The following is a 22,592-nucleotide window of genomic DNA, read 5'->3' on the forward strand; positions in this document are numbered from 1 at the left end:
AAAGCCTTTGGGATTCTTCTCCGGGAAGAGCCCAGAAATATAACTCCCAATTTACAGGTGTTCTCTGCATTTAAAATTATTGTTGACTCATGTCCATCGCCATTTTCCTATCAAAGTTCTTAGGTAACCCCTCAATATTAAAAAAAAATACAAAGTTTTTCTGATCCTATATCGACACAAAGCATTCAAAGCCAGCTCATATCTCATTTTCTCCAAAAAGCTTTTCATTGATTCCAAATGGAATTATCCTATTTTTATTTCATCAGCATCTAAGTATATAGGCCACATATAGTATGTTCATAACTTGTTTAACAGCTTCATTGTAAGTATACTGAAGTTGTGTATATAAAGACAGACTCTTTTTACACAAAAGACAATTTAAAAAATATGTTGAGAACTGCATTTTCCTTTTCTTTCATACAGCCTCATAATAGTGTCTATACAATCTCTTGATTAATGTTGCTACCTGGAAAGTTACAGATGATTTCAAAACATTGTATAAGTTTTACAGAGTAAGGAATTTATAATTAAATATGAAAAACTACTACAAATTAACTGTACATACAATCTTGAACTTAAACAGTAGAGTTTCTCAACTATTTCTATGAATAAGTACAGCTTAATCAAGTTAATAAATAATAAATAAAGCATGCATTTTTAAAACGTAGTGCATAGTTATTGGCACACTACACTAAAATCTTGGGTAATGAGATATTCAATATACTCTAAATACTGTGCAAGCTAATGAAAGTACTTTCTGCTGTTGGATACAACTTCTTGAAATTAAACCTTAAAAAATAAAAAGAAACCGTAAGTATGTCTCTAGTTACAATTGATTCTAGTGATGAGTTTATTTCTATGAAAAACCAAGGCAACATACATATATTTAAATAGTATGTGGTTTCTGTGTCTATAGAGTAACAAATGGGATGTCTGTCTGTTAATGTAACAAAATTCTCTCAGGACATATTTCTAAATTATGATAGAAGTCAGCTCTTAGAAGGAAAAAATTTGGAGAATTTTACAGTAGGACTTGGCCCCCAATTAAATGTTACCTAAACTAGGTGAAATATAATAATGTACTATATTTTAATCAAATACTGTAGACTTAACCAGAGATTCATGATTGTGATTGGCTGTCCTGGTTCCTACTTTATTTCTGGACCCTTGTGGATTACACTAACTCATGCTCAGTCCCCACTTCCTCTGTTTCTCCTACCACAAAAAGATCATATATATACCCACCAAGATGACTAAAGATCAGATTTTGATCACCAGCCAGAAAGAAAGCACAGACTGCCAATAATTACAAAAAGTCTTGCTCAGGGAATTTAGTCACTGGCCACTGCCTCATTCATGACAATCGTGCATTTCATTAGCCACAGGATCTAACAATTCTTAGAAGAGAAAAGTATCTCCAGGGATAGCAGCAGAGACAACCTTTTTTGGGATAGACACATGATGTTATCATTTGGCCACTAATAATTATGTAGGCAAGGGTATGTATGTGTGTGTGTGAGTGTTTCATTCAAATCAGTTCTAATTATTAAAGATACAACACCAAACTTGGATATTCCTATAGTTTATTACATTAGTTATCTTTAATTTTTTAAATTTAACTCAAATATAGATAAAATAGAGATCCTACATACTTGGAAGAAACTGCCTCCATGAATTCATCCAAGAAACTATCGTACTCAGGCCCTCTCACTCTTCTCTGGCGCAGTCCAATGTACAGCGGGTCTTTAAGTAACTCCTAGATAAAAAAAGTTACCAGAGATATAGAAATAACTATGGTCAAGTCAGTTACTGATTCTGAGCCTCAGTTCCTCCTCCGTATAATAGGAATGGGAATAGAAATAAAATGTTTCCATACTGATTCAGACAAGGTTATTATTTAGTATTATATAGAATCTAACTACAGTATTAATATGACAATAAGGAAAATAATCACTAAACATTAAAAACACTCTGCCTTATTCTAAGGGAAAAAAGGAATAAAATCTCTCATTCTCTCTCAGATAATTAGAAAAGCTCTATTTAGATTTTACAAGCAAAGTTTATTACACAGAAAAATAATGTTGGGTTTTGAAGTATTATATTAGCTTAGGAAATGGAAACATAGCAAATCCTTTCTCAGATTTATTTTCTGTTTCTAAAAGCAAAATGTTTGACAAACATTTTGATTATATATTTAATACAATAGTTGATGCTAAAAATAATTTTTAGCCTTGACTATACATTTTCTTAATCTTTTTATTACAAAGTTTAAGTTTTTTCTAAAATTGATAGATATGAGACAACACTGCTATGTCCATGTTTTAGTACACATAATACTGTTTTTATTAACTTGGTTTTTTAATTGAGGTATAATTAATGTACTATAAAATGTTCCTATTCATAACCAAAGCTCCCAGTAAACTAGGAATAGAAATGTCCTCAACCTAATAAAGGACATGTGTAAAAAATCCACAGTTAATAACACATTTAACAATGAAAGTTTGAAAGCTATTCCCCTAAGATCAGAGATGACAAGGATATCCATGCTCACCACTTCTATGTAACATTATGCTGGAGACTCTAGCTATTACAACAAAGCAAGAAAAAGAAAAATCAGGAATGCAGATTAGAAAGAAAGAAGTAAATAGTTTTTATTTGTATACATATGATCATGTACATGGAAAACACTAAGGAATCTAAAAAAATACAGTAGAAAAAAATACATGAATTTCATCATGGTCATAGGATGTAAGGTCAATATACACAAGTTGGTTTTACCTCTACATACTAGCAAAGAACAGCTGAAAGAAAACATACAACTCCATTTACAACAGCACTCCAAAATATAAAATTCATTGTGAAATATTTAATAAAATACATCTAAATCCTGTACACTGGAACTACCATGTATTGCTGAAAGAAATTCATAATGACAAACTGCTTTTGCAAGCTGGAAAAAAATAACAATCTATGACATGTAATAGTGAAACATTTGACAGAACTATCACCTCAGTAACCTGGAATAGAGGAAATACACTTAAAGAACTTGTGAATCTGGCTAACGAGATTTCCAGTCAGAACGCTGTGTTAATTGGCTTCTCATAGCTGACGTTAAAACAGAGATGAAATAAATAAGAAGAGGTACAGTTTGTGAGCAAAATTTAAAGAGAATATAGAGGACACAAGACTTGCTTGTAAGTATTTCCAAAGTAAAAAAAGGCCTGCAAAGATCAAATTAAGGATGTGGTTGTGGCAACTTTTTTGAAAAAGAAACTTCTGCAGAGTAAAGGACACCATCAACAAAACAAAAAGGCATCCTATGTACTGAGAACATACCTGCAAATGATGAATCTGATTAAAGGGCTAATATCCAAAATATATAAAGAACTCATACAAATCAACACCAAAAAAACCCAAAGAACCTGATTAAACAATGGACAGAAGACTTAAATAGGTGTTTTTTCAACAAACACATATAGATAGTCTACAGACATGTGAAAAGATGCCCAATACCACTAATCCTCAGGGAAATGCAAATCAAAACCATGATGAGGTATCGCCTCAGACCAGGCAGAATGGCTACTACCCAAAAGACAAAAAATAACAAGTGTTGGCAAGGATGTGGAGAAGAGGGAACACTAACACACTGCTGGTGGGATTGCAAATTGGTACAGCCACTATGGAAAGCAGTATGGAGGTTTCTCAAAAAACTGACAGTAGAAATTCCATACAACCTAGCAATTTCACTTCTGGGAATTTATCCAAAGACATAAAATCACTAATTTGAAAAATATATGCACTCCTATGTTTACTGCAGCATAGTCAAAATATAGACACAAGCTAAATATTCATCAATAGAGGAATAGATAAAAAAGATGTGGTACATATATATATACACACACACACACACAATGGTAATACAATATTACTCAGCCATAAAAAAGAATGACATCTTGCCATTTGCAACAACATGGGTGGACCTATAATGTATTATGCTAAGTGAAGTCAGAGAAAGGTAAATACCATATGATTTTACTTACATGTGGAATTTAAAAAGCAAAACAAACAAATGAACAAACAAAACTGATATGGATTCATAAACACAGAGACTAGACTGGTGGTTACTATAGGGAAGAGCAGATGAGGGGATGGGTGAAATAGGAGAAAGAAAAAGAAAATTAGTGAGAAAGTTTGGTATCTTGATCAGAATGATGGATAGATGACTATATACACATGTGAAAGTTCATCAAGCTGTACACTAAGATTTATACACTGTATATTTCAAAAACTGGAACTGGTCCCACAGCACTCTGAAAAGTCAATGTAGGGAAACTATACATTTGAAAAAACTGTGGGTGGGCCTTTATCTAATAGACTAAACTATAATCTGATATATAGACAGCCTATAAAAAAATTTAAGGGTGCTACACAGTTGGGTTATTTGGCACAGAGACACTTCAAAATGAAAATCCTTCTCTGAGTCCCCAACCTTCCATAGCAAGAAGGCAGGCTGAGAAAGCTATTCAGCTTCAAAACGGCTCTTTCTTATGGAAAAGAAAGGAAATCTCCAGAGGACAGAGCCAGAAGCCCAGAGAAAGAGCCAGAAGCCTAAGGGAAAATGAACTTCAGATAGATCCAGAGAAAATAAAGCTGGGCCCTAATCAAAGAACATTCCCTGACCCCCAAATAGGTGGCCTCACAACATGTATCCAGTGGGGTTCAAAATTGCTATGAACCGGGTAGAGCCCTATGATTCTTCTTCTTCCCATTTTGAAGGGGGTACTGATTCTGGTTCTCTGCCTGGCCTTGCCGCACCAGTTTGGTGTGTGGGAACACATAAAAGCAGCCACATCAAGGAGCTACACTTGCATCTCTGCCTGATCCAGAGGCAGGATCCTGGACTAAGGGCCTACTGCTATTACTGGGGTGAAGCTTTTGAGAACCTAGGATGGAGATGAGTATAGTATCCATGTGGAAGGTGAATGATCTGTGAAGGATGAGAATCTATATGGAGAAAGGCCAAGCTGTCCCAGGCTTTTTAGCCATCTCAGTGAATCATGAACATTAATAAAATAGTAATTGTTTGAGTCACTAAATTTGGAGGTGATTTGCTATACATAAATGATATGTTTTTGCAGGTGTGGTGATGTTAAAATGGTCAAATCATTTGAATCATGTGAGTTGGGATCTGCTCAAAGCCAACAGAAATTATAACCTAGTTCACACCTAGTATCCTAATACAATTATTAACAGAACCCTCTTTCATTGTGAAAGCGTCTTGGTTTGGCCAAACATTATATGGTCATCCTACCTACAATAAAGAGCACAACAATGAGTTAAGACTTTCTGGCTAGCAGGAAGGCAACATATTTAATCACATAATTGTATTTTAGGTGAAATGTAAAATCTGAAACAGGGCTGTTGTAAAGCCCAGTTGTTCCTTGAGGCCTAAAAACTTTATACAACATAATGGCAGGCTTCTGAACAGCTGAGGTTGAAGTGCCAATGAGCTACTAATGGCTGCCAGAATTAAAATACTTTCTCCATGTCCAGAATATATATTTGAACGGCTAAACTGTGAATTAAAAGAAAGGACACATTGAGAAAACATGTTACATGCTTCCCCTTCTCTTTTCTCTCATTCTTTCCCAGGCTAAAAATTAAAGTATATATCATGGAGAAGTCTGAGTAAAAATAAAGAGTCAATTATAAAGACTTATGAATAATATAAAGTTTTTGAATGAAATCAGGAAACTATGAAAATCTTGCAATCATAATACACATATCAAAAATTGCTGTTTTTTAAAATTCCATAATTAAGGCTTGAATAACTTTGAGATTTGGCTGACAAAAAAAAAGTTAGTATCTACAAAAAGCAACTTAACAAGATTACACAATTTTGATAATGGGTCCATAGATCAAGTAGCGTAGCCCAGAAGTGATGTCAAATCATTGCATTAAAAAATTCATGTAGTCAAGAGTAAACATTTATTTAGCTCTGTGTTGGAGAACAAATGAAAGAATTGGTATTAAGCAAGCAGCATCACATGTAATGCGTGTGGTATCACTAAGACTTATAAAGACAAGTATGAGAGAAGGGAAAAGATTAGTTGAAAAGGTTAAAAGACAATGCATGTGGAAATAGAAGAGAATTCTAAAAAGGAGATAAGAAGGCTGTATATTGGTAAAGTTAATTATCTTATTTGTTAGCAATTCTGCTACTTGTTAGTTATCTACTTCAATTAGTTAGCTACTTCAATTCTGGAAGCATTAACTTATTTGAAATAATACTAATCATTAACCACTCTCTCACCTCATGCTCGTTGCTTACATTTCTACATTTCTAATCTTAGGTTCCTGAGAATTAAAAAATATTTTCTTAATATTTTAAGTTTTTTATCATTACAAAAGCAGTATTTGCCTATCAGAAAATTTAAGAGCACTGAAAAAGTAAAATTAAAATCAAGAATACCAATAATCTCTATACTTAGAACTACCTACCACTAGCACCTTGATGTATATTCTTCTAGATCCTTTCGTTTATGTCTGCGCATGTATAATATTAGCTGTCAGAATTTGGAGCAATATCATAGACTGTCCTATAATCTCTTTTCACATAAGAATATATTGTGAAAAGTTTTCATGTCACTAGATGAACCTATTTAAAACTTGTGATCTGTATTAGAACTTTGCCTTCCTAGAGAGGATGAAAAATTAACAACTCCTTCATACCCTGACATGACATATAATGTCTCTTTTGTGGCAGTCTCAAGTAAAAGTATTGTCTTCCATATATCTGTGTGCACATATATGAAACATACATACAAATACATATAAATATACATATATATTATATATAATGTTACCAAGTAGCATTCATTTGTATTTCTTTTCTAATACTGTTGAACTTTTAATAACTTTATTGACAACTTTTATTTCTTCACTTGTCAATTATCTATGCCTATATATCCTTAAGCAATTTTTATATTTCACATTCAACATTTTTATTGACTTAGAGTGTTTTTAAGTGTTTGAATATTAAGAACACTATAAACCTTTGTCTGCCATATTATGAATATTTCCTATTTTAGCATTTAATAATTTTAATTATAATATGCAGATAATCATTTATTATCTTCAAATAAAAAATTACATAAAGAAATAATACATAATTTTTTGCTGCCTTGCTGGCTCTTTATCATCAATAAGTTTAAGCAAACTAACTGCCAACGTCAGTCAGGATTTTAAAGCTATACTTAAATGTTAGCATGTATATAATCTGGTATGAATGTTAAAAAGTGGTAGAAATAAAAACAATTAAAATTTTCCTGTGATTCGCTAAGGCTGGAGTGGGGTCATGGATTCTGCATTCTTAGCACATGCCCCTGGTTCCTTAAGGGGCTTGTCAATGGAATATATATTAAGAACACCCATTTCAAGTTTCTATTATTAGGGTGAAATAAAATTATTCTACTTCCCAAAAGGTTCTGTCTCATGTAAACAGGTTTTCTATTTTAGTTTATAAAATGGGTATTTCTAAAATATGTCACAAACTTCAAGGAGTTCCTAATAGTTATAGTGAATATAAAACCAAATTGAAGAAAAACCCTATCTTATTTCCCAGAGAACTGGTGTAGTGTCTCAGGAAATAAAGAAATTCTTAATATAATCCATTACCATCTTCTGATTTAGAAAGGGTGAGTTAAAAGGAGACCACCAAAAAGTAAGAACATGATGCTACAAACTGAGAGCATAGGAAATGAAGGATTATTTTCTCTCCACTGACATTATTATAATGATTAGTACTCAATCCAGTGCAGGATGGCTTGTCTGAAATGGCAAGCAATCCCCACAATAGGAAAGGATAAAGGCTAGAAGTGAAGGAAGGCGAGGGAGAAACGATGCCAGTCTAGCCTGGACCATGCTCTAGAACTCACAAATGTGTTACCATATGTGGCTAAAGAGACTTTACAGATGTGATTAGGGGTGACTCCCAAAAAGTGGAAAACCTTTCCTGACTGTAGTCACAGAAAGAGATGTGATGACAAAAGTAGGAATCAGAAAGATATGACAGTGCTGGCTTTAAAAATGGATAAAGGGGACCAGGAGCCAAAGGAAGAGGCAGTCTCCAGAAGCTGGAAAAGACATGGGTATGGGAAGCAGTACTGCTGACACCTTTCATGATTTCAGCCTTTTGAGACTTGTGTCAAACGTGATCTATGGAAAAATAAGGTGATATATCTGTGTCATTTTAAGTCACTAGTTTTGTAATAATTTGTTATGGTACAATAGGAAACTAATTCAAGCCACATTTTAGTGCCAACGTTAGCTTTGGTACAAGGGCTAAAAGATACATAGTAGGTACATATGACAGAAAATGTACAAGGTTTGTCTTTCATTCAGAACATAACTGGTTCATGCCAAAGATGAAGATCACTTTTTAAAACACAAGGGGGAACCTTCAAAATGGGAAGAGTCTTAACTGTATGAGTTCTAGATCTTGATAGGATTCTTGACACACTGTACACATGAATAGAAGGCCAGACTAAACATAAAACCAGAGTCAGAAAAGCTGAGACCTGGAGCAATGTTTTAATAAACAAAGAATAACTATGCACATAGTCTCCTGTTCATTCTGCCCCATGCCCTCTTGAAGACTGACCTTGAATTATGGGCTGAATTGCGTCCCCAGATTTACATGCTCAAGTCCTAACTCCCAGTACCTCAAAATACAATTGTACTTGGAGACAGGGCCTTTAAAGAGGTGATTAAATTAAACGAAGTCTAACAGCGAGAAGCTGAAAGCTTTTCCTCTGAGATCGGGAACAAGACAGGGATGCCCACTCTCCCCACTGTTATTTAACATAGTACTGGAGGTCCTAGCCATGGCAATTAGACAAAACAAAGAAATACAAGGAATCCAGATTGGTAAAGAAGAAGTTAAACTGTCACTATTTGCAGATGACATGATATTGTACATAAAAAAACCCTTAAGACTCCACTCCAAAACTACTAGAACTGATATCGGAATACAGCAAAGTTGCAGGATACAAAATTAACACACAGAAATCTGTGGCTTTCCTATACACTAACAATGAGCCAATAGAAAGAGAAACCAGGAAAAGAATTCCATTCACAATTGCATCAAAAAGAATAAAATACCTAGGAATAAACCTAACCAAAGAAGTGAAAGACCTATACCCTGAAAACTATAAGACACTCTTAAGAGAAGTTAAAGAGGACACTAACAAAGGGAAACTCATCCCATGTTCTTGGCTAGGAAGAATTAATATCGTCAAAATGGCCATCCTGCCCAAAGCAATATACAGATTTGATGCAATCCCTATCAAATTACCAACAACATTCTTCAACGAACTGGAACAAATAGTTCAAAAATTCATATGGAAACACCAAAGACCCGAATAGCCAAAGCAATCCTGAGAAAGAAGAATAAAGTGGCGGGGATCTCACTCCCCAACTTCAAGCTCTACTACAAAGCCATAGTAATCAAGACAATTTGGTACTGGCACAAGAACAGAGCCACAGACCAGTGGAACAGATTAGAGACTCCAGACATTAACCCAAACATATATGGTCAATTAATATTTGATAATGGAGCCATGGACATACAATGGGGAAATGTCAGTCTCTTCAACAGATGGTGCTGGCAGAACTGGACAGCTACATGTAAGAGAATGAAACTGGACCATTGTCTAACCCCATACACAAAAGTAAATTCAAAATGGATCAAAGACCTGAATGTAAGTCATGAAACCATAAAACTCTTAGAAAAAAAAACTTCTTCATGAATATATCTCCCCGGGCAAGGAAAACAAAAGCAAAAATGAACAAGTGGGTCTAAAGTTTAATGTTAAATAGAATTTAGTTTTAAACTCAGGTAAGATTATGGGTTTGATCATTCAAATTTCTAAGGAAATGTTCTGATGCTATATAGAATGTCTAGAGCATATTAAAATTGACAGCTTCATATGTCATTTTATGAAAAGAACATAACCTTGATGCCCAAATCTGGTAAAAAAACAACACATAACAAGAAAGTGCTAATTAGTTAATTTAAATTAGTTAATTAAAAGTCTCATGTTTACTCATGTTTCCAGCTGTGTAATCTTGAAAAAACTACTTAGCACTTCTGTGCTTGAGTTTCTTCATGTAAAATGAGTACCCACCTTATAGAGAACGGCATGATTTAAAACTCTTTGAATGCTTAGAATTGTGACTGGCGTTTTGTAAGCACTAAGTAAATGTTACCTTAATGAATGTAGGTGTAGAAACAAAAATCCTTCATAAATATTGGCAAACTGAATCTTGAAGAATATTTTTACTATCAGAAACTATCTGTTCAAACCACTAGTAATATCATAATTAATGGTGATACATTAGAGGCCTTTTTAAAGGTTTATCAAGATACTTGTTACCACTGCTATTCTCTTCTTCATTATTCAGAAAGTGCTAGCTTGTGCAATAAGAAAACAAATGGGCTACAACTGACTGACAGGAAAAGACCAAATTACCATTATTTATAAGCAATATGTTTATCTTTTGATGAAACCCAAGACAATCAACTAAAAATATGATGACCAAATTAGAGCCCTCAGTAAAGTGGCTGCTTATAAAATAAATATTAAAAACTCGACAACTTTGCTGTGGCTTATAATAATCAGTTAACAAAAATTGTTTCATTTGCAATAGCAACAATAGTTTATTCTGCTAATGACCAACATTTCTAAGCAAAGAAGTAGTGACATTTTATTTGGTTCATCAGAAGAATTATTTTCTTTTTATAAAAAGTACATATCTGCCCTATTCTTTCTAAGAACCAATAGAGCTATGTTTTATTTATTAAGCAAAATATATTTTTGTATTTTACTCAACTTTCTCATAATGCTACTGACTTTGGCAACACATATCAACTATTTCAGTAGCAATAATGCACTTACATTTCAGAATTAAGAGTAGAAGCCATTTGAGATTCTGGATTAATCTTATGTTGCTTAAAATGGATAGAAACACTCCAATATGTGACTTTCTTTGTCTGTTGTGAGTTATTGGAGTTCAAAATATGTTAGTAATATTCTAACCTGTAAGTAACCTAACCTAAATTTATGTTCCTAGCTCTTAATGTATAAATGGAGAATAGAAAAATAGTCGATACTAACGCTTAATGTTCTTATTTTATTCATTCTGACATTTTATTCTTTTTATTTATTTTGTATTGCTGCTTTACTGAGAAGATAAGAAAACAGGTTAATAAAATATGACTGAGTTGACGGATTCGTGTAAACTAGTGGAGTTTTTATGTTGATGTTTGTGTTTCACTTTCATATGTTTGGAAAAAGCTTTTAATTAAAACATTCCTGTGGTAATAATTTTTAATTCCATCCCCTTTGTAAATCTCTGCTCAGGTTTATCCTTCCTAATAAAAATATAAAAACGAATTGATAACACAACTTAGTGTCTTATCCAGAGTAACCTCACAAAATTTAATGAAAACTAGACTCCTTTATATAAACTACAAATGTTTTCCACTTTAACATAAATACCTGTATTAAGGAGTAGTGATCATAGAAAAGGAATTAACAATTGAATAAGACAGTTCTCATTTGCTATTAAGTCATGCTTGCCTGACTTCTTAAAACTCCACAGCTTTCAACTAAAGGAAGTTTAAAGAATGAAGACACTGAAACTGAACCACAGAAGTACTTGGCTAAAAAAAAATACTCATTCTTTAAGTTAATAATTATTAATTGATATCACCTAGGCTTCGCTTAGGCCTTGCCAAATAGTACATGCTCAATATTTGTCTAATTCAATTAAATCTACATAGTGGAATTTGAAGAGTTTCAGAAAGGTCCCTCAAGCTACGAAGATATTCTCCAGTAACCTGTCAAAGAGTTAAAATTCTACTATTCAGTTAATTTTTTTTTACTAGTATGTCCAAAAGTCCACTAGTGGTAAGCAAAAATCTCTAGAAACAATTAATAGTACTTTAACAATAGATTCATTTAAATTATCTGATTATTTTTTAGTTTAGTTGTTTGAAAAACAGTGAAATATGTAATAAGCACCAAACATGTTTAATGGGAAAAGAACAAAAAAAGTGAGATGTACAACACAGCAAAGTCAGAAATTTGATGAAGGACAGGTGGATACAGCTCCACAAGCCGCAAGAGTAGGATGCAGGACAGAAATGAAGTAACATAAGAGCACTGGATACCAAAAGAGGAAAGGAATACAGGGAATACCAGGAATACGGGACTACACTACAATGTGTGAAAATTCAAGACAAGTGGCCAACTTGGCAAGTTTAAGACATACCTTCATGAAATAAAGTATTTCATGTAACTAACATAATCTCTAGTAATGCAAGAATCAGAGTCCCAATGGTGTTCCCTTAGTGCACCACTTTCTCTATCTCCACATTATACTGACAACTTCTCAATAAAAAGCCCAAGTTTAAGACTGAATTCTTAAATTTTTGCATTCCTGTCTCATCACTCTTTACTCCTCTTCCTCTCTCCTAGAATTTTTAAGATGTTCTACAGATTTTGTGGTACTTAAATTTTATTTGATTTCATTGCAATTTTTCACAGAATATTTTTAAATATATGAAAAAATAAAATCTTAATGTTCAAGGTATATATACAATCTTAGGGCACTTGTTTAAGAGGTCAATTTAATAATTTCTGAATCATTTCTTTTGGTATTGAAAAAGAAAATGCCAGATGAGCAATGTGTTTTTATCAAAATGCATCCTTTATAAAGGTTAGATGAGCACTCATGTATACAGGAAGTTAAATATTATATATAACCTTGTATGTATAGATTTACATAAAAACTGTTCAAATTACTATAACAAATTATTACTAGTCTAATTGTTTTAGAAGAGACAAAGAAAACAACTATAAAAATGGTACACATATAAATTATCAAGGTCTTATTTTGGTGATAAATCTATTCTGGATTTGATATTTGCATGCAACTTTTAAAAAAAGTCTATCTGTAACTTACCATGATCATTCATCTCTATTTCAGAAAATTCTACGTTTATTTTTAGTATCTATCACCCATAACAAATCCTAAATAAAGAATGAACAAAAAAATTAGTTGATACAGAACTTTAAAATACTAAAATACTGATGCAGGAATGAGAAATGCTAAACCCCAAATCATCTACTTCAAGTTCAATATAGACTTTCAGAACAAGATTTCAGATTGATTAAACCTAGTATAAGTCCTTTGGGATTAATTACTGCATAGCATGGAAATAATATTTTTGAATAAGTAACTATGATCTCATAAAGTAAAACATACACTTTATAGAATAATGGTATAAATGTTCATCAAAGGAGAAAACCCTAAAGAAGCTGGTAAAAGATTAATCACACTGTAGAGGAGGAGAAGGGAAAAGGAAAAAAGAAAGAATAATTTTCTTTTAAGAGTTAGAGGATGGGTTTGAAGTGAGAAATAGAACCAGACAGAAAAAAAATGAACTGCATCAAGTTCCTGGAATAAGCTCAAAATGCAAGAATTTGTGCTATTTTTAAGGTGTATAGTCTTACAGTCTTAAATTATTTACCTCATTTTCCGTTCCCACGTCCAGAAGGACAGGCAGACATTCCTGAGGATTCATCCCTCCACAAGCTGTATACAGAGCCAATTTACCCACAGGGATACCCATTCCATTACAGCCAAGATCTCCCAAGCCAAGAATACGCTCTCCATCAGTCACCACAATAGCCTAGAGGAAAAAGAAAAAATGTCTATTAATAGATGTTTGCAAATCTTGGGGCACAGTTCCTGGTCTCTATTTCTGAAGTTAATACTGACAAAATAAAATAGCAAGCTGTCAAAAATATAAATTGAATGTACATAGAAAAGATTTTATATTTTTGTATGTGTGGAAGAGTATGGAGAATTAAATTTGATACATGTATCTTAAGTATTTTAATACATATATATGATTAATTTAGTTATTGAAAAAAGAAGAGAGGGTATGTACATAAAGATTCACACCCAAATAACTCAGTCTTCAATCAAGAGGTGCAAGTGGGAAGAGGACAGGAAAATAAGAGCTCAAACTGGTAACTAAAGTGAAACTTAGAACAACTATGAAATTAGTTATATCCACTTTGATAATTATATGAGTGCCCACAGTTAAATAATGCATATTTACTAAGTAGCCCCCAAATGTTCTCATCTCTGGTTTATTCATCTTGACACCATCCTGTTATTTTCACAACAATGTTGATTCAGCCTCTTTAACTCCTATAACCACTGGGTATTTTTCTACCATCTTTGAAGTATGCCAAGCACAGTCTGCTACTTCTCTTACATGCTAATCTTCCACTAGACTTAATGAATTTTGCTAAGTCTATTTCTAATCACCCTGAATATCTCTGAAGCATACATTGTAGTCATGTGATTTTAATCCTATGCAATTTAAGAAAATTTTTTTGAAGTATTATTGATATACAATCTTATGTTGGTTTCAAATGTATAACACAGTGGTTCAACAGTCACCCATATTATTAAATCCTCACCCCTTCTAGTGTGGTTACTATCTATCAATGTAGAAAGATGTTATAGAAACATTGACTATATTCTCCATGCTGTACTACCATCTCTGTGACCAACTTATATTGTGATTGCAAATTTTTGTGCCCTTGTATCCCACTCATGTTCCCCCACACCCACCTCAAAATCAATTCAGTGTAGGAAAGATAGCCTTTTTTATAACATATGGTGCTAGAGCAACCGCCTTCCACAGGGAAAAAATAAATAAAAATAAAATAAATAATATAAAACAAAGTAAACATAAACCTAAATATCACACCTTTTACAAAAACTAACTCAAAATATATCAAGGACCTAAATGTAAATATAGAACTGCAGAACTTTTGACAAAAGCATAAGAGAAAAATCTTTGGGATCAACAGCTAAGCAAAGAGCTCCAAGACTTTATGTCAAAAATACAATACATAAGACAAATATTTTGATATATTGGCCTTTGTCAATATTTAAAAAAAAATACTTTTGCTCTGTGAAAGACCCTGTTAAGAAGATGAAAAGATAAGCTAGAGTGGGAGAAAATGTTTGCAAATTACATATCTGACAAAGGATGGATATTTATAATATATGAAAAACTCTTGAAACTCAACAGTAAAAAAAAAAAAATAAGAATAAACTATTGATATACATAAACACCTTGATGAATTGCCAGAAAATTATGCTGAGTGAAAGCCAATCCCCAAAAGTTGTGTATCGTATGATTCCGCTGATACATTATTCTGGAAATGACAAAATTACAGAAATGGAAAAGGTAGTAATCTCAGGGTTGAAGACAGTAGTGGAGGTGGGAGAGAAGTGGGAATGGCTATAAAAGGGCAATATAATGGATGGAAATGTAGTGATCAAAATGTTCTGTACACTGAGTGCATTGATGTCAATATCCTGATATAACATTTATTATATTGTTATCACTCAGTGAAGTATACACAGGATTTCTCTGCATTACTTCTCACATCTGCATGTGAATATACAGTATTTTAAAATAAGGAATTTAATTAAAAAGAAAATATCACACACACACATACACACACAGAGGAATACTGTTCAGACTTAAAAAGAAATCTTGTGGTTTGTGACAACTTGGATGAAACCTGAAGGCATTATGCTAAGTGAAATAAGTCAGACACAGAAAGATAAATACTGTATGATCCCACTTACATGTGGAGTTAAAAAAACCAAATAGATACAAATTGGTGGCTTCCACTGATGGGGGTGGAGTGGGGGTGGTGGGGGAAATGAGTGAAGGTGATCAAAAGATACAAACTTCCAGTCATAAAATAAGTAAGCCCTGGGGATGTAATATACAGCATGATTACTATAGTTAGCAATATTGCACTGTATATTTGAAGGTTGCTAAAAGAGAAGATCTTAAAAGTTCTCATCACAAGAAAAAAAATTGTAACTATCTGTAGTAATAGATGTTAACTAATCTTATTGTGCTAATCATCTAGCAATATACATAAATAATTGAATCACTATTTTTTCTTGTGATGAGAACACTTAAGATCTACTTGCTTAGCAACTTTCACATCAAGCTTTGTGGAGTTTTAATTTGCCCTAATCTTACCCACCCCACCCAACTCAAAGACAGCCTTGAAAATTAACAGATTCATAACTACAAGAGTTAAAAAAAAAACCTAAGCCCTACCTACAGTCACTGGAAGGGAAAGAACAGATTTGAAACTCCTCCAAAGCCTCTACTCCAGATAATTATTATTATTTGACTTGCCTGGCACCTCAAAGAAAAGCTCCATTCTCATGTCTAGTCTTTATTTAACAGGACTCAGAGCTCACTCAGTGAGACTATCTCCATTCTCAACCCAAGGGCATTTGTTGAAAACAACAAGCGGTGGTTGTTTAACACTGCAGCTGCTGGAAACCAAAAACTAAAATGAAAAACTGGGGAGAGAGACATCATAGAGGACTCAGAAAAGCTCCCAGCATATCCCTGAGAATCCAGAATGCCACCTACTTATGAAAGGCTATGCAAACATTTAGGAAAAGACCTGAAAATGCCCAATTTCTCCTTTCTGGCTGATTCTGAGGCTCTGTGCAAGCAGCCAAAGAAGACCAAAACAGAGTTGTGAGTGGTCTGTCTAAGGTATGCCCGACATGGAATGTAAACAGTAACAAATGAACTTGACTATATTAAAAATGAATAACATGATTATATAATGATACCAAAGGAGGTGAAGAAGAAAAGATTAAACTTAGATAACTTTGGAAACCAGTAATTTGAGTGTATACTGTCACACTATAATAAAAAAATACTGTAAATAAATATTATACTCCAGTTTTAAAATTTGTGTGTCACAGGTTATGTGTAAGCAATTCTGAAATTACTTTATGTGCATACTAGGACAGAGTAAACAAATAAACACTATTATTATGGATAATAAGATCTAATTTTCTGTCAGAGAAAGGAGTTACAAATAAACTAAGGGAGATGGCTACCATGAATCCTGCAATGTGGGGCTGAATTGGAGATATTATTATGAACTCCTGATTTTTAATAATATGGAGATGGATAGGTATAGAATTAAACATCAATGTGTGTGGTTTGTATATGTGACTATATGCCACGTAGTGTCAAATCTTCATTTCTAAATATCAGTAAACATACTTAGGGCTACTTCAAAAAGTGGTTAAGTCTTGAACTGGAGCAGGGAAAACACAAGATAAGCCTGGAATATCATGTGATGCCAGAAAGTAAGAACTATTTGAAAAATAACGAAGGTCTGTTGAAAGGCCACAAAAGTTAACTTGAAGGAGGTACCAGGGGCCAAATCAGGGACAATTTAAGCAGCAAACCAAATAATAATAGTAATGAATTAAACCACAGACTGAAATAAATATCCATGAGTTCATACTGACATGAATAAATAATCAAATAAATAAACGGAGAAGGGGCCAGCTCTTCCTTTCAGTATAAATCTAGTTAATAAGCATAGAAGGAATGGTGGAAAAAGAAAACTTAAACACAAGAGTAGCAATTGTTGCAGACAAAAATATATGTTAACATTGGTGGGTAAAAGTATGATAAGGGACAAAAATAGGCATAGTATAAAAGTAATTCCTCACAAGACACACACATTTATTAATTTGAAAAGTAAAAATTATAGCTTTATAGAGAAGAACGCTGGCAAACCCCACATTAAGCAAGTGATCAAAGTTAATTTCACCAAGATTAGGGCATATCCATATTTTGTACCTCCTGGTATGATATACAAAGAAGGGCACTAAATTACTTCTGTGGCATTCTTGCCAAAAATGCACAATGTCAATCTAATAGCAAATATCAGAAAAACCAAAGTGACCAACATTCTACAAAATACCTAGTCAGTACTCTTCAATCAATAGTATTGTGCCAACAGTCTTCTTCTGGTTTGATGACTGTGCTATGGTTATGTGAGATGTGAACATTAGGGGAAGCTAGGGAAGCGGGGATAGAAACTCTGTGCACCATTCTTGGAATCTTTTGGTAAAGCTAAAGTTATTTCAAAGTAAAAAGTTTAAAAGATAAAATATAAAATATGAATAAGAATAATACAAAACAAACCAGTGAAAAATGAGAAAGCAACAAAAACCAAATAGAGTAATGGAGTAAGTTATGGCCTGTTTCTACAAACATACTGGAATATGAAGCTCTACATAAATTTATGAACACTTTCTTTTTCTCCCATTCGGTAGGTTGCCTTTTCATTTTGTTGATTTCCTTTGCCATGTGGAAGATTTTTGTTTGATTTACTCCCACCTGTTCAGTTTTGCTTTTGTTGCCTTTGCTTTTAGAGTTAGATTTTTTTAAAAAATCTTTGCCAGGACTGCCATAGAGGCTTACCACCTATGTTATTGTCTAGGCATTTTATGGCTTCAGGTCTTACATTCAAGTCTTTATTTCATTTTGAATTCCTTTTTGTATGTGGTGTGAAGTAGTGGTCTAGTTTCATTTTTTTGCACATGTCTATCCAGTTTTCTCAACACCATTTTTTGAAGAAACTGTTCTTCCCCCAAAGTATATTTTTGGCTCCTTTGTCATATACTTTGTCATATATGTCAACTGACCATATACTGACAGGTTTATTTCTGGATTCTCTATTATGTACCATTCATCTGTGTGCTCTGTTTTTATACAAATATCATATCATTTTGATTACTATACTATAGCTTTGTAATTTAATTTGAAACAGGGATCATGGTGCCTCCAATTTTGCTCTTTTTTCTCAGGATTGCTATTTTGGGTCTTTTTTGGTTTCTTACAAATTTTATGACTGGTTTTTTTCTATTTCTGTGAAAAATATCATTGGAATTTTGATAGAAATTGCATTAAATCTACAAACTGCTTTGGAAAGTATGGACATTTTAATTTTAATTCTTCCAATCCATGAGCACCTAATATCTTTCCATTTATTTGTGTTTTCACCAATTTATTTCATCAGTGTTTTCAGTGTACAGGTCTTTCACCTTTTGGTTAAATTTAATCATAGGTATTTTATTCTTTTAGATGAATTTGTAAATGGGATTGTTTTCTTAATTTCTCTTTCAGACAGGTCATTATTAGTGTATAGAAATACAACAGATTTTTATGAATTGATTTTGTATTCTGCAACTTTGCTGAATTCATTTATTAGTGTTAACAGTTTTCTGATGACATCTTTAGGGTTTCCTATATAAAATATGTCATCTGTAAATAACAACAGTTTTACTTCTCCCTTTCCAATTTGGATGCCTTTTATTTCTTTTCATTGCCTAATGCTCTGGGTAGGACCCCCAGTACTATGCTGAATGAAAGTGGGGAGAGTAGGCATCCTTGTCTTGTGCCTCAACTTAGAGAAAAAGTTTCCAGCTTTTCACCATGAGTATGATGCTAGCTGTTAGCTTGTCACACATGGCTTTTATTATGTTGAGGCACATTCCTTCTATATCCCCTTGATGAGAGTATGAGCACTCTTCTTGGAGCTGAAGTTCTATACTCCTCATGTCAAACCCAAGAATAGAAACAGGGGATCATAGATCATATCTGTCATTCCAGTTTTATAAGACCATATACCTCAAAGATAAGAACAGTATTTCAAAGAATAATGCCAAGATGATAAGCAGAATTACAGGGAGATCTGGAGACAAGACTACTAATATTATCTGTCCATACCAACCTACACAATCACTTCTTCCATACTTACGACCAGCCATGACAATCACAAAACCAAAGCCCTTGTTCCTGCTACTACAAGCATTAAACTACTATACCTATGAAATGCCTCATAGGCCTAGTCCAGCTCAAGAGGGTTGTCCCAATTTCTGGCAAAGATGACCTTGCACACTACAATTAGTCAGTTCTCCTTCCTACAGAGGCTTTTTTTGAAAAAAAGGAACGACAGTATGTTTGAAAAATCAAAAGGAAATAAATCCATAATTTTACCAATCTCATATATATTAGAGCTGCAATACATTTTCAAAAATTTATTTTCACATGAAAAATTTCTAGAGACTTGTTGCACAACAATGTGAAACAACAGATAAGAAAGAGAATTAGGAAATAGGAATGTATATGGTCTCTTCTTTAGAAAACTCAAGTTCTAGCATTTAAAAGAAACCCAAAAACACATCCTAAAATTCATATGGAATTGACAACTCATCAAAGAAGGTATAAAGATATCAAATAATCATATGGATAGATGCTCCACATCATATGTCAGCAGGGAAATGCAAATTAAAATGAGATACCAATACCCACCTATTACAATGGCCAAAATCTGGAACACTGACAACACCAAACACTGGACAGGATGTACAGCAATGAGAACTCTCATTCAATGAAAGGAATTTATAAGGATACAACTACTTTGGAAGACACTCTAGCAGTTTCTTACAAAACTAAAAATAGTCTTACTATATTATCCAGCAATTGCACTCCTTGGAATTTAGTCAAAGGAGTTGAAAACTTAAGTCCACACAAAATCCTGCTCACAGACATTTAGAGCTTTATTCATAGTTGCGAAAACTTGGAAGCTACCAAGATGTCCTTTTATAGGTAAATGGATTAATAAACTGTGGTACACCAAAACAATGGGATATTATTCAGCACTGAAAAGAAATGAGCTACTGATTCATTAAATTCATTAAAGTTCATGAGAGAACTTTAAATGCATGTTACTAAGTGAAAGAAACCACCAACTGGAAAAGGCTATGTGCTATTGATTCCAACTACATGACCTTCTGGAAGAGACAAAATTATGGAGACAGGAGAAAGATCAGAGGTTGCTAAGGGTTGAGGTAGGGGAGAGAGATAAACAGGCACAGCACAAAGGATTTTTAGGAAAATGGAAATATTCTGTATGATACCACAATGGTAGATAAATCATTACATATTTGTCCAAATCTGTAGAATGTACACCAACAAGAGTGAACCATAATGTAAATGGTGGACTTTAGGCGATTATGATGTGTTACTAGGCTTATCAGTTGTAATAAATGTGACACTCTCGTGGGGGATATTGATAATGGAGGAGGCTATGCATGTATGAGGGAAGAGGTTATACCTCTGTACCTTCCCCTCAATTTTGCTGTGAACATATAAAGGCTCTAAAAAAAGTCTTTTTAAAAAACTCATATGAAATCTCAAGGGTCCCAAACAGGCAAAACAGTCTTGAAAAAGAATGAAGTTGGAGGACTCCTACATTCTGATTTCAAGACTTACTACAAAGCTACAGTAATCAAACAGTGTGGTACTGGAGTAAAAACAGACATATAGCCCAATAGAATAAAACATCCCAGAAATAAACTTTCACAATATGTAGTCAATTGATTTTCAGCAAGGGTGCCAAGACCATTCAATAAGGAAAGGTATTTTTTTCATCAAATGGTGCTTGGAAAACTCTATGTCCACAAGCAAAAGAATGAAGTTGGACTCTTACCTTAAACCATATAAAAAAATTAACTTGAAATTGACCATGACCTAAAGATAAGAGCTAAAATATAAAACTCTTAGAAAAAAATATGATGGAAAATCTTTATGGAAATGGATTTGACAATCACTTCTTGGATTGGGCACCAAAATCACAGTCAACAGAGGAAAAAATAAAATGACATCATTAAAGCAAACTTTCATGCATCAAAGGACAGTATCAAGAGAATGAGAAGACAACCCACAAAATAGGAGAAAATATTTCAAGTCATGTATCTAATAAGGGATTAATATCCAGAATATATAAAGAACTCTTACATCTCCACAAAAAAAGAACACAATCTTTTAAAACTTAATTTTAAAACTTAACTATAGAGGTTCTGGATCAGGTTAAGATGAAATGAGCACATTCCATCCTGTCTGTCTCACTGAATGCAGTGAAAAGCCCTGGATGGAATGGACTCTGAAAGGTAAATATTAGCAGGCAGAATGGAAAAGAAAACAGATTTCATGGTAACACTGAAATGGCAGTAGTTTCCCAACTTTTCTCTGGTATCTCCCTCCTAGAATTCAAAGTCAGCATGGCACCAGACATGAGCACTCGATGCAGATAGCTATCCATGAAGAACCATTATTTCTCGCTTGATGAGTGGCAAAAGGAAAATGGGATTCTATGAGTAAGAGAGGGTGGAAGAAATTCCGCATGTGTGTGTGTGTGTGTGTGTGTGTGTGTGTGTGTGACCTTTTTCACTGTCTTCTACTCTGCAACAAAGCATTCCTGGCAGCTAGGAAGGCATCTAAAGTCAGAAAAGAAAAATAATCCCTGGCCAGAGGACTTGCGCTCCAAAGACACTGGGGGATCTCTTTTTCTTATTTTTCTATCTTCTGGTCACTAGACTCAGGAGGCTGATGTAGTAAAATTATTCAGCTAATACACTCATTGCTATGTCTGTTTGCTCTGTCAATAAACCTTTAACATGGTTATTTATAGCAAAAAAGTACTTGTTGACTAAACCTAACTCTACAAAAGGCTAAGACTAACTCTAGGAAGAGTAATTTTTTAAAAAACTATGAAAACATAAAACTTTGATCAACAACAATG

At 33.5% G+C, this 22,592-nt stretch overlaps 1 protein-coding gene across 2 annotated transcripts in view; it reads right to left on the reverse strand.

The window, feature by feature from the left end:
• ME1 (malic enzyme 1) overlaps positions 1–22,592 on the reverse strand; it is a 235,895-nt gene that overhangs the window by 112,686 nt on the left and 100,617 nt on the right. For both annotated transcript variants that reach the window (XM_057489334.1, XM_057489335.1), the window contains exons 5-6: positions 13,598–13,759; positions 1,653–1,756 (exon numbers count right to left, since the gene is read on the reverse strand). In XM_057489334.1, coding sequence (XP_057345317.1) covers positions 1,653–1,756; positions 13,598–13,759 — 266 coding nt within the window. The remainder of the gene's footprint in view (positions 1–1,652; positions 1,757–13,597; positions 13,760–22,592) is intronic.

This window comes from Manis pentadactyla, chromosome 12 (assembly GCF_030020395.1).
Source record: "Manis pentadactyla isolate mManPen7 chromosome 12, mManPen7.hap1, whole genome shotgun sequence".
Lineage (NCBI taxonomy): Eukaryota > Metazoa > Chordata > Mammalia > Pholidota > Manidae > Manis > Manis pentadactyla.